Source organism: Aotus nancymaae, unplaced genomic scaffold, assembly GCF_030222135.1.
Source record: "Aotus nancymaae isolate 86718 unplaced genomic scaffold, 86718_ANA_hifiasm-v0.15.2.pri h1tg000008l, whole genome shotgun sequence".
Classification (NCBI taxonomy): domain Eukaryota; kingdom Metazoa; phylum Chordata; class Mammalia; order Primates; family Aotidae; genus Aotus; species Aotus nancymaae.
Genome location: NW_026988419.1, coordinates 2410847 through 2424218, shown reverse-complemented (window position 1 = coordinate 2424218; position 13372 = coordinate 2410847). Strand labels below are relative to the sequence as shown.

Below are 13372 nucleotides of genomic sequence, written 5' to 3'. Positions count from 1 at the left end.
CACAGGCGATTTAGTTTAATTCAACACCTGTATAATATTTAGTATGTGAATAATGTTAAGTAGATAAAATGTGGTCTGCTGAGGCTAAGTGTTCAGTCTGAATATAATACAGATATGTGACAGGTCACCTAACCACTGGGGGCCTGGGGTTCTTCTGTAAAGTGAGTATTTTGGGGTAACTGGTATCCAAGCATCTTTCTAGATCTGAATTTTAAAATCCCATGAATTGATATGCATCTAGTTTATGCCTTCTCTTCTCTCTTTTTTTCTCTTTTTAATATAGGAAAAGAGGATGGTGATGCACCGGTTACAAAAGATGAGACCACCTGCATTTCACAAGACACAAGAGCTTTACCAGAGAAATCCCTGCAAAGATCAGCAAAGGTCATTGCCTACATATTTTCTCCATGTGTCCAAACGGCTTTCACCTGAGCTACTTGTTGAAGATCTTCTGTGATTCAGTCAGGACTGTAGTTGCTCAGTTAATCAGAAAAGTTAGTGAGAGCAGAGAATCATAAAAAGTGAATTAAAAAAAAACCCTTTAAACACATAAATACAAATCCATCTGTCTGCCTTTGGATAAGGGATAAAAGCCTTTTCTTTGAATGTGGGTATGTTGATTGGAGTTGTGTGTTATCTTTCTTGCTTAAACCACACTTGTAACGTAGCATTTATCACTTCCAGTTTTGGTAGAGTGAGAATTTAGACACTGGAGAAGCAGTATGAATATAGACTCTCTTCAGATTTATGCAGTTTTGCTCCAATTTTTTTTCATTGTTACCATGCCCATACCTAATTAAAAAATAATTTTTAATGTCTTTTTTTAGTTTTTCCAAAGTATTCAATTTAGTTACAGAAACAATTGTTTTCATATTCCTATTTCACTGTTTTACACAATTCACTTGTATTCTTTAATTATATAAGCTAGTGTAATTTTCAGATGTGTGGTGAAACACAGCTGACTTCTTTTTTTTGAGACAGAGTTTTGCTGTTGTTGCCCAAGCTGGAGTGCAATGGTGTGATCTTAGCTCACTGCAACCTCTGCCTGCTGGGTTCAAGCAGTTCTGCTTCAGCCTCTCAAATAGCTGGGATTATAAGTATGCACCACCACACCTGGCTCAGTTTTTTTATTTTTAGTAGAAACAGCATTTCCCCATGTTGGGCAGACTGGTCTTGAACTCCTGACCTTGTGATTCACCTGCTTTGGCCTCCCAAAGTGCTGGGATTATAAATGTGAGCCACTGTGCCTGGCCAAACACAGCTGACTTCTAACTGTGCAAATAACTCATAGTAGCAGAAATGGTGCAAGGGCAAAGTATAAAGTGGCACAATGGCATAAGGCTTTATGTTCCAGAGGCCTCCAACAGTGTGTTTCATCTGGAAATACAGTGTGCTTGCTCCACCCAGCAAGTTGGTTAATAGAGTATTTCTCCTGCATACTGACATGAGGAATTTCTAAATTATACTTTATATATTTGAGTACTAACTGTGCTCCAGGCAGCATGCTAGGTGTAGGAGATTAGAATGAATGAAAAGCCTGGGGATGGATCTGGCTCACAGACCTGTTTTGTTTGACCTGTGTAGTATTTAAAAATTTTGATTTCATGGCTTTCATCAAAAAAAGAGTTGGCGGTGGGTGGGGGCAGGGGAGTTCACATTAAAAATTAGACTTTTGGCTTCTCTTGTCAAAACAAAACATTTGGTAACATGGGGCCAAATTCCTAAATCACTTTAGTCAAAGCTGAGTAGGAGCAAGCCTCTCTCTATGGAACCTTTGTTCTGTGATTTGCTACTGCCCTCTGAACATGTTTTCCCTCTCCCTCCTCCCTATCTCCGTTTCTTTTGGATAATGTTTTTTAATGGGTTCAACCTAAAATTGCAAGGCAAAACAGCACTTGGCTGCAAAGCTTATGCTATAGTAGAGTCATTTCCATGACAATTAACATTTTATGAATTGCAAGTAATGTAGTAATGTCAGCTTACTTTATACACTTCCATGCTGTCAAACATTGAAACAAGAAGCAAGAATGTCCAGTTCAGATGAGATGGGATAGACCTTTTTTTTCTTGCTCCTCTCATTGAGTATAACTGTAAACCCTAGAAAAAACAAGAGGCAACTAAAGGAGAATTCTGAAAGGTGAAGAGAGGAAGGCGAACTAGTTATGCCAGTACTAGAGAAACATCGTAACAGCAGGGACCTCACAACCCCCAACCAATAACAGCAGCAACAGAAGGTGGCCCAGGCCCAGTTTCTGAATGCCAACCTAGCAATAGAGGGTCACCCAGCTAGACTCATTCTTGCTCACTCAGATCTGACAGAAATCCTTCCAGCAATACCAGGGAATCCCAACAGCACCTTTAAAGAGCCCTAATGATAGTAGGTGGTTAAGAGACTGGCTTTCCTTCCTCCCTGGACCTGCAACTTTTCTTTCCCACCAGGAGACATCAGGTATCTGAGTGACTCCAACAAGAAGGATTCTAGAAGTGGCCCAGCCCAGGAAGGCTCTTCCTATGAGGCTGAGACTGTCATCTTCCCAGAGGCACTGAACATCCAGAAACACTGGATATCTACCTAGAAAACACCAGGAAAGGGGATCTGGCCACAACTAGCAGTCAAGTATGGGAAGCCCCCTTGTCTCACAGGCAAGAGATCTTCCCTCCCTCACCCAGAGACACCAGCAGCCAGGTGGCATTAGCAAGGGAGATCTGGTCGTAATGGGTGTGTGGTCCAGGAAGCCTCTTTATCCTTATGGGCCAGAGACTTCCCTCTCCCACTCAGAAACACTGGGCAACGAGGAAGCACCAGTAAAAGAGATCTGCCACAACAAGAAACTGCAAATGGGAAGCCTGTTTGTCCTTGCAGGCTGGAGATTCCCATTCCATACTTAAACTGAGGAATTTCCTTCCACTCACATAGGCAGTACCAGTAGAGACCAGCGGGAGCCCCAGTGATAACATATAAACCAAACATACCAAGATAGCACTGCAAAGGCTATTTTCCAAGGAAATTGTCATTGAAACTACAGCCCACAAAAGCAGGTCAGGACCTGCATGCTAAACCTCTAAAGAGTATGTGACTGCCTTCTAAAACAAAAGATTAAAATGAGACCCAGAGTGTCTTAACATGATAACCAAAAGGTCCAGGATACAATTGGAAACCACCCATCATACCAAGAGCCAGGAAGATTACAACATGAGGGAGAAGACAATCACCTGATGCCAACATTGAGCTCTTGCAGTTATCTAACAATGATTTCAAAACAGCCATCGTAAAAGTGCTTCAATAAGCAAGTGCTTCATAAGATTTAGAAATTATAAAAAAGCCGGGCATGGTGGCTCACGCCTGTAATCCCAGAACTTTGGGAGGCCGAGGTGGGAGGATCACCTGAGATCAGGAGTTCGAGACCAGTCTGGCCAACATGGTGAAACCCCATCTCTACTAAAAAAAATACAAAAATTAGCTGGGTGTGGTGGCACGTGCCTGTAGTCCCAGCTACTCGGTAGGCTGAGACAGGAGAATTGCTTCAACCCAGGAGGCTGGGGTTGCAGTGAGCTGAGATTGTGCCACTGTATTCTAGCCTGGGTGACAGAGCAAGACAGTCTCAAAAAAATTTTAAAAAAAAATTAAAAAAAGAAAAATTATAAAAAAGACCAAATGGGAATTATGGTATTGAAAAGCATAATAACAGAAATAAAAATACCATTGGATGGATTCAGTAGTAGAGATGACACAGCAGAGAACCAGCGAACTTTAGGACAGATCAGTAGAATTTACCCAATCTGGACAAAGAGACTATAGACTGTAAAAAATTGAACAGAGCCTCAGGGAGTTGTGGGACAACAAAAAGATTGAACATTCAGACAACTGTAGCCCCAGAGAGGATCAAGAGAGTGAAGATGAAAGGAGAGATTGTGCAGAATGGGGACAGGTGAAAATATATCTTCAGAGAATTTACGGTTCTAGCAAAAGTTGTATAACAATGTATAATGCTATCCTTCTGTAGAATTGTAATTTCTTTTCTGATCAACTCTATACCTTGCATTTAAGGTTAGAGAATACCAGTGGCTGAAATGTTCCAGGACTGAGGGTTTTTAGGGTGGGGTTAGTGGAAGGATCAGATGATAAGGGATTTGACAGCTTGGGTAAGATGGCTTGAGGTGATAGAATATGGTGGCTCAGGGCTGGGTGTGGTGGCTAATGCCTGTAATCTCAGCACTTTGGGAGGCTGAGGCGGGAAGATCACTTGAGGTCAGGAGTTTGAGACCAGCCTAGACAACATAGTAAAACCCTGTGTCTACTAAATAAACAAAAATTAGCCAGGCGTGGTGACTGGTGACGCACGCCTGTGGTCCCAGATACTCAGGAGACTGAGACAGGAGGATTGCTTGAACTTGGGAGGCAGAGGTTGCAGTGAGCCAAGATCACACCACTGCACTTCAGCCTGGGTAACAGAGTGAGACTTTCTCCCAAAAACAAAACGTGTGTGTGTATGTGTGTGTGTGTGTGTATACACACACATATATATATGATGGCTCTGGGAAGGGAGGAAAGGATTCGAGCCTTAGACATAACTAACAGACTTGCAGAACAGGCAAGGGTAAAGGTGCTAGAAGTCTTGATGTGGTGAAAAAGCCTGTGGAATGCAGCACTGGAGAGCAAGAGAGCTGTGTGATGGATTAGTCTGAGAGGGGGTGTTGGGACTGGACTAGTGCCAGATGATGCTGAGGTGTGGCCATGAGGATGAGTTGCTGAAATCAAATAGAAGTGAAGGCCACTGGTGTTGAAGAGAAGGGAACAGTGAGGACAGGATGTTGACTGTGTCACTCACCTGGATGGACGTAGGAGAGGCAGACTGTAAGCCAGGTTTCACAGAGTAACCAGGAGGCCAGGAGATGACAATAACAGGAATGGGGCCACCTGAACCAGAAGAGGGTGCACATACATGCATGAGGCTAGAAGAGTAAAGGTCTGGACGTGGCAGTGCAGCGTGGGAAAACACGGACACCCATTTCAGGGGCTGTATATGGGAAAAGGAGATCCTCTTCCCAAATGGGCTAGGGAGACAGTCCTTAGGACAGATAGTTACATGCAAGGGGGATCCCACAGCCTTCTCGAAAGAGGGCACAGCAGTTTGTTTAAAACAGATGTTTTTTTCAAGGAGGAAGGAAGAGTTAAGAGAAGGAAAGTAGAGCATGCTTTGGGCTGGCATGAGGAGACAGGTGCCCTAAGGTGCTTTCCTGTGGGGTAGTAGCTGGGAGTGACAGGGGGAGAGGTGTGGTGCACTCAACTGGTTTGGAGATTTTCTGCAGACGGGCCGAGATTCTACATGGAGTCAGGGACATACAGAAGAGCAGCAGCCAGCTCAACTGCAGGCTGAATCTTTGACCAGGGGTCTGGTGGGATGTTGGCAAGTAGCTCTGAGGAAGGGATGAGACTGCAGACTGTCTACAATGGGGAAAGGAAGCAATGCAGGAAGAATGCATTCCAAGGCTGGGTGAGGGAGAAGATTCACCTTCTTAGAGAATACTTCTCTCTTGATGTCTTGATGGAAATAGCATGTATATGTGGTAGAGTGGTGGCCTCAATCTTCACCTAGTAAAATTAGAACTTGGGTTTAATCTTGGAAAGAAGGAAGATAAAATATCTCTCCTTTCAGCTGTTGAAGACATCATTAAGAGAAATAATTTATGTCTAATAGCCCTTTGTCTTTTACAACAAGTACCTACCATGTTGTTCATGTGAGATACTAATATTGTTCATGTAAGAAAAATATAATATGGAACAACTACCTGGAGCTATACTTCCCTGCTGGAGTCCAACATGTCTTTATAAGACACAGGTCATAGTAATAAAAGTGCTTTGATTTAATTCATCCATGTATTGCCTAATTTTTCTTGGGTATATGTGCTTACTAGACACTTGTTGCAACTTAAATATAGATTACTTAGTCACAGATCATCACTGAGAGAGGCATTTATTTTGACCTGGAAAAACTGACTGACTTTGACCTAGAAAAACTGCTAGTTCCTGCTAGTTGATCAAATTATATCCTGCTGACCTCTCCCCAAAGTGTAATTCAGTCTGATAAACAACACTGACTATATCTTTGGTGTTTTTAGGTGGTTTACATCTTGGAGAAAAAACATTCTCGAGCAGCAACTGGCTTCCTCAAGCTCTTGGCTGATAAGAACAGCGAACTGTTTAGGAAATACGCTCTGTTTTCTCCCTCAGACCACCGAGTGCCTAGAATTTATGTGCCTCTCAAGGACTGTCCCCACGACTTTGTGGCACGGCCTAAAGATTATGCCAACACGCTGTTCATCTGCCGCATTGTGGACTGGAAGGAGGACTGCAATTTCGCTCTGGGGTAGGTGATCTCTGGTAGGAAAAACCACAGGTCACAGGCAGAATTCAGTTTAGATGGCCTTTAGGTAAACTTTTGGTGTATTTTAATTATTATTTCTTGATTGAAGCATGGTTTCTGGTATTATTTTGGTCCTGATTCTTCAGAAGTCACTTTTAGCTGCCACCTCAACTGGTTGCCTGTATGTTCTTTGAATTACTAGGCAGTCCTGTTCTTGTTTTTGGTTTTTGACATAAAACATAAGCCATTCTAAGTCTCTACTTACTTAGTTATGTCATGTGTCCTATTTGTACTTTGTGTACCACAGATAATTCATCACATCAAACAACCAGTCCTCTCCTTGCAGAAACTCGTGTTAAACTATGCAAAGTCTAGGCATATTCAGGAGACCTCCGGCTCCTTTGCTTTAAAATATGAACATGAAGCCATATTTGAATGGTATTCTTTTTTGGTATTGATCGTCAAAGATTTCGCCTATGGCATTAAAAACTACCCTATTGTAAGAAGGAAAAGGGTACCATGCTTTTGTGGAAGCTGTCAGAAATCAATCTAACTTAAATATACATGACATAGTCCAGAGCATCATGGATGGCCACTTCATTTTGAACTGAAGAAATGACTGGACCCAGTTGTTTTACCAAATGCTATGCCTATTTTCTTCTTAGAACTGGTATTCATTTTGAAAGAAAAGTAGTACGTTTTAGCTATGTCGTTAAGTATTATAGATGATGTCTGGTTTATGTTTCACAGGAAATGACTATAAAGGTATACAATCTAGAAAAGAGCCTGTTGATTTGCTTTTAGTCTAATTTAATGACTTGCTTGTTGGTCATCTAACCTGTACAGGATGCACCCTTCTAGGAATGTCCTATGGTTAGGAGAGTCAGCACCGAATGGATGGCTACAATGTCCTGCTTTTATCAGGTTTATTCTATACTTAGCTTCTTATGCCTAGCAAAATAAGCCAAATCAAATGTGTGTGTGTCATATATGAGTGTTTCATATATAAGAAACATTACCCGGTGCCACTTTTTCAGTTACATGAAGATCGGTGTGATTTATGTGATCTCATAGCTACTTAGGAAAAGTTTTACTCTCAAGTGGTGGGATTGCAATGTCATCATTTTTAAGCCTAACTCATTATCCAAAAGTGACGTCAACCCCTTGAGCCATAAATAGTCCTTCTTACAAGCTTGCCAGTTTCTCACCATCAAATCAAAAGGCCCAGTAATGACTGTGCCACCTGGTCCCTGTTGATTGTACAGCCACACTCTGGCAGTGAAAGAGGAAAACTTTCACATCAAACCAGGAAATCCAGCCTTGTCTTTTATCTGCCTTTCTGTCGTATCCCATTGTGCGTATTTGATTGGACTACTTCCTTAGTTTTCAAGTTATAAGGGTGTAGTCAGGAAATCTTCATAGTGTGAGTTTCTCTTATTACTTTCATGGCCTTATCAGTCTTTTTAAAATTTTTATTTTTTACAGCTAAGCCATTACTTCCTCAGGAACCCTTTTCTTGAAGTTAAAATACAACAAAAAGGGAGTCAGGTCTTTGAAGCAGCAATCACATTTGCTGGATCTAAAGAAATAATATTTAAAAATGATAGTCACATATTAATCATATAATTTTCAAAATAAAAAATGAAGATAATCTTATTTATATAGAAACATCATGCTTTTTCTCTACTTTCTTAATATAAGGATATAAAAATTGTCATCTATGGAAATGTGCCTTTTAAAATCTTTGTGAAAAAGAGAACATTTATTTTAAGAAATAAAATATGGCAGGTTTTCCTGATGAAGTTCTAGATGACATCTGTTATATAAGGGGTGAAGCTGCAGCTGTTGCGTATGTTGGTGGTCGCCTTGCCATTTTGTTCTGGTTATCTGTTACTGATCTTTAAGAACTGATGTCACTGTTTCTTAATCAGAACATGCTGTGCTATGACTGCCTAGGCTTTCTCCCTTATCTTTGCCAGGCCTTGACCAGGAGTGTGACAGTAATACCTGTTGTGGGTGTGAAAGTGTATGGTTAGCTTCCACATTAACTTTCCCTAAAAATCAAGTTTAGCTAAGGTGACTTCCTTCTGAATTTCTTCCCTACTCCTAAACCTCTACCCTTAAAAGTATTGGACTTCTTTGCCTATGTAATTGATTCTAATTATTCAAGTTCAAAGTCATTTACCTCTTCTGTAAAGTTAGTTCACCAGACATGTTTTGATCCAACTATGTGTAAAGTACTATGTTATATTATCTGAGAAATATGAAGGTAAACAAGCTATGGATTCTTTATTTAAGGAACTTATGGTCTACTGCATAAGGATTTTTGTATATGTATATATTATAGGAATAATTTGATTCTAAGAAGTGGAATCCCACTTCAGCTGATTTAAATAAAAGTAGAGATTAATATAAGAAACTGGTGATTTTTATAAAAACCAGAGCAGGAAATGGAGAAAGTCTCATGAGAAAAATCAGAACTAACAAGGCAACAGAGGAACCACAGCTTCTCTTTCACCCCTGTGACTAGCCAAGCCACCGCACAGTATCTTTTCTTTACCGCTTTTTGCATATGAGCTTCTGCTTCTCTCTGCACAGTAGTCTACCTGCTCGATAGCATACATGACCCCAAAATGGCACTGCCAGTCCTATGGCAGTTACTTACTAAGGTCTAGATTATAGTACAGAATTTCTATGGTGGAAAATCTTATTGGTCTAGCTTGAGGCAGGTATTTTCTCTGGTCAATAGTTTCAAGCAGAGGTAGGGGCAGAATCCTATGCCTCACACCCAATTAGCAGCACTGTGGGACTCTCTGGGAAAGATTGTGGATAAAACAGATGACTTGAATGGCTTATCTCTTTGAGTTCTACCTATAGTACAAAGAGAATGTTGTAAGTTCTTCCATAGGAATAAAATAATTTGGGGGGATTTAGAGAGGCAGTAGGTGAAGGGTTAAATCCAGGATCATTTCTTACAGGACAGAGGCCTCCTTGCTAAAAGATCACTTCATCTGAGAGTAAAGAATAGATGAGAAGGGACATGCCTGGCAGCAGGAGGTCATAATACACTGTTGCAGTAAGACAGATGAGATGGGAGAACCTGAAATAAAGAGTTGCAATGGAGGAAACAAAAGAAATGAAAAGATTCAGGGGAGATTAAGAAGGTAAATTCTCCCAGATGTGATGACTGATTAGAAGTGGGGCATGAGGAAGAAGGATGGAATCTTGGATGAACTTTCAGGACTCTGACTAGGGGGAGTGGGTGGATGCTGATGGCATTTAACCACAATTCATTGGGAGCAGTCTCAGCTCCTTCCATGGTCTTCACTATCAGAAATCAAACTTGCCATTTCCCGGGCTGACTGTGTATGTTCATAGTTCCAAACTTTTGCACATTACACTTCCTTTCCTAGCAGTGGCTTTCTCCTTTTTCTAGTGTTTGCCTGGTTGAAATACTCAACTTTTAAACTTAATTCAGTTGTCCACTCAAAAAATGTTCTCTGACTCATAGGCCCTTCTTCTCGTGCTCTCATAGCTTCTATTAGTACTATTATTATAGCTCTCATCTGTTTGGATTGCAATTGCTTATTTGTTTTACTTGGCCATGAGCTCATTTAGGACAAGGACACGTAGTGAACATTTGCTGGCTGGTCAGATGAGTAGATGGAAATGAATTGATGACCCCAACGTCTTGAGCCAGGTTGACTAGGAAGATGTTGCACCATGAATCAAGCTAGAAAACACACAATGAGTAATTTGGAACCGAAAATGATGAGAACTAAGGTTCTATAACTTCAAAATGAATACTTGACAATGGTATACAACAAGTAGAAAAACTCAGGTGGAGAATGCCAAATTGAGAAGGCACAGATATTTAACAAAAGGATTGAATGCACACATTAATAGAATATATTATGTTAGTAGCTTTGGAAGGATCCTTAGGGAGGACATTGAGCTTGGCCTCCCCCTTTGCTATAAACATTGCTTCTCTGACTCCCTAGTGTTGCCTTGAGGCCACCATTTAGGGGCAGCTCAAAGAGTATTACAACATTGGAGACTTCCAGTTGTTACAAAGTTATTTTCTATCTTGTTCTTAGAATTGTCATGAGAGATCTCGGTTGAACCTTGTTCATCTCTCTATACATCACATCTACCACATTTTTATGAATCTTAGTTCTGTAATGCTATCAAAACCCAAGTGAGCCCTTGCTAGCTTTTAGGGAATCACCGCTTTTTGTTACACATCACAACATATTTAGTACCTTTAATATTTAGTACTAGACTCTAGTCCAGGATAATTAAAAAGCCACATTGGCTTCCTTGCTGGAATGATTTGCAATTATATAATCAGATTTACAGTTTTAAGAGCTTCCCAACCCTCCTAAATCATCTTTCCATTTAGAAACTCTTGCAGTGCAATTCATGCCTATATTTTCTCAGACCTTTGGGAAATCTGGTATCCTAAAGTCTAGAGTTTACAGTTCCAGCTTCTCTTTCCAGGATGTCATGAGCATAGAGATATCATGGTCACTTTCTCTCAGATTTGTCATGGTTTCTTCTTGAATATTGAAGAGTAAATCTTGAATAAAATGGAAAAGTTTTACAGCAGCTACTGTGAGGAACTTAATAGTGTTTCTTGGCAACACTGAAGGCTAGCTGAAGATACATGACATGAACCGACCTAGAGCAAATTGACATATTTATATTATTTTATCAAGCAAAGTCTGGTGGCTTTGCGGGGTGGAGGAGGAAGAAGGAAATGAATAGGTTAGTACAGACTAAGAAGTTCTTGGTTGAACATGGGATTGCCTAGGCTTATTGGGAGGCTGTGGAAATGAGAAATAGAGAATGGGTCACAGTGCTGCTGGCTTTAATGAGTGTGAAGGACAGCAGGTTCTATTGGAGTGGATGACGGAGTGAGGTGAATGTAGAGGAAGGGAAATTCTGACCGTGGAGGCCTGTGGGAGGGATGGGAAATAGGGGGTGGGAGCCTGTTCTGGTATCACCTTTGTCTCCTAGCTTTGTACCTTATGGTTGTTGTTAGCCAGTCAGAAATATTTATTGACTGATGGAAGCAAATACTTTTACATTCCATTCAGTTTTGATAGATACTCAATTTCTTACAGGGTAGGTAGGAATTGAAGAGGTGGTCATTAAATTAAATTAAACACATTGAATTGTAATTAGTAGGAAAATTAAACCATGACTAGGTAGATAGAAAAAACAAACAGAAGAAATTAGTTTTGTTTCATTCATTGAAGCATAGGCTCCAAGATTAGCAAACTGAAAAATAACTGTATCCAACTTTTCCCTTTGCAAAAGGAACATTTCACCTTTTCGAGAGCATATTCTTTAAAGACATCTCTGAGGGAGAAACCAAGTTATATAATGCTATGGACTCGTATTACCAGACCTATAGAGTTTGTATGTTCTTTTCAGAGAGTATGGATCTGGCTGGCTAGGAGGCAAAAAGCAAATCAGGCTGAGGAGGGGGCTCTTTTTTTGTGACTGTTGGGCTCCACCTGGTGGCCTGTAAGGATCAGCTTTGGAAAAAGTTATGTCTTCAACACAGAAAATCCTGGTCAAGGCAGAGCAAAAGTTAAAGGAATGGAGGAGAATGGTCTTGATACAGGCTTAGGTTACCAAATCGTTCCTTTCCTCAAGGAGCACCGCATGCAGTTTTTCCAGAATTGTCATCTTCAACTGCAATTTCTAGTACTCCTTCTTGAAAATATTACAATGTTAGAGGACCTTAAATAACCATCAGCCTCCTCTTAGACTCATTAAATGCTTTCAACTTCCTCTTTGCTGTCTTCATATCAACACCAATTCACTCTTAAACTTCAAGACCTTCTCTTAAATAACTCAGTATTGTTGACTCTTCTTTTCTCCATGCTTTTATCTATTTTCACTATAAAAACAGTTTTCCTGAAGCCCCCATTCCTTCAGTGCTACTTTCTGCTGTCATAGTACTGAGCCATAAGAAGCAAAAATAACTTGTTCTCTCTCGATTGTAGAAAATGACACATAAAATATAAAGCCAAAGACAAGTGTATTTGCCACTCTTCGTTTGTGCTTTGTATTGTTAAAAGTTTGGGCCCTCGGTGTAGTTGATGTTTGATTGTTCTCTGCTTGTATATTCTCAGGGCTATGATACCATTATAACTGTTTGCATGGAGTTTCCAACTTTGGACCAACATGTATGAGAGCATGTATTTAAGACTAGTAATACAATCGATAGTGGTAATCACTACAAGAGTGCATGACTGTCTTTTGTATGTTGTCTAGTTGTAAGACTAGGAGTTTATAAAAATATTTATTAGAAAAAAGATGATGAATGGCTGAGAACACTAATATTGACTATTAAATGTTCCTGTTTTCTTTAAGGTGAAGAGGCCAATTTGAAGGACTTTCTTGCTTTATTTTTTTCTGTCTGTAGCTGATCCCTTCCCTCAATAAGTTATTTTTTAATTTTTTCTTTTATTTATTTATTTTCTGAAGTGAATGAATTGAACCAAACCCTCAATAAGTTTTTAATGGACACATCACCCAGGACAGTAGATCTGTTGCTTATTTATATAGAATGTCTATATGTCTCCCAAGGCCCCCACCTATCATCTGTAGGAAGTTGAGAATATTGTTTCAGTGCTGCTCAGATTAATGTTATGGTAGGTCTCAGTTGGAATGTCATTCATTGTGAGTGGGAGCAGTATTCGTGGAAGAGATCTACTGAGGAAAAATTGAAGTGGTGATCATTATAAATATCTCTAGGGAGGAAAGCTTTCTCTCTTACAACTATTTATTATTGAAATATCGAATTAACAAACATTTTAAAATTTTATTTTCTCCAAATACATACATATTGAATATTTACCGTTAAATTTATTCAAATGTGTACCATAGAAAATGAAAATTTCCGAGTTTCATCCCCAGAAATGATCACTATTAAGGTTTTGGTATACATTTGACAAAAATATTGTTTTTAAAATATTAATCAACTTTAATTA

The 13372-nt window shown here is 39.9% G+C and overlaps 1 protein-coding gene across 4 annotated transcripts in view; it reads left to right on the top strand.

The window, feature by feature from the left end:
• DIS3L2 (DIS3 like 3'-5' exoribonuclease 2) overlaps window positions 1–13372 on the top strand; it is a 392467-nt gene that overhangs the window by 188177 nt on the left and 190918 nt on the right. For all 4 annotated transcript variants that reach the window (XM_012434086.2, XM_012434085.3, XM_012434084.3 and 1 more), the window contains exons 7-8: window positions 284–384; window positions 6121–6368. In XM_012434086.2, the coding sequence (XP_012289509.2) occupies window positions 284–384; window positions 6121–6368 (349 nt within the window). The remainder of the gene's footprint in view (window positions 1–283; window positions 385–6120; window positions 6369–13372) is intronic.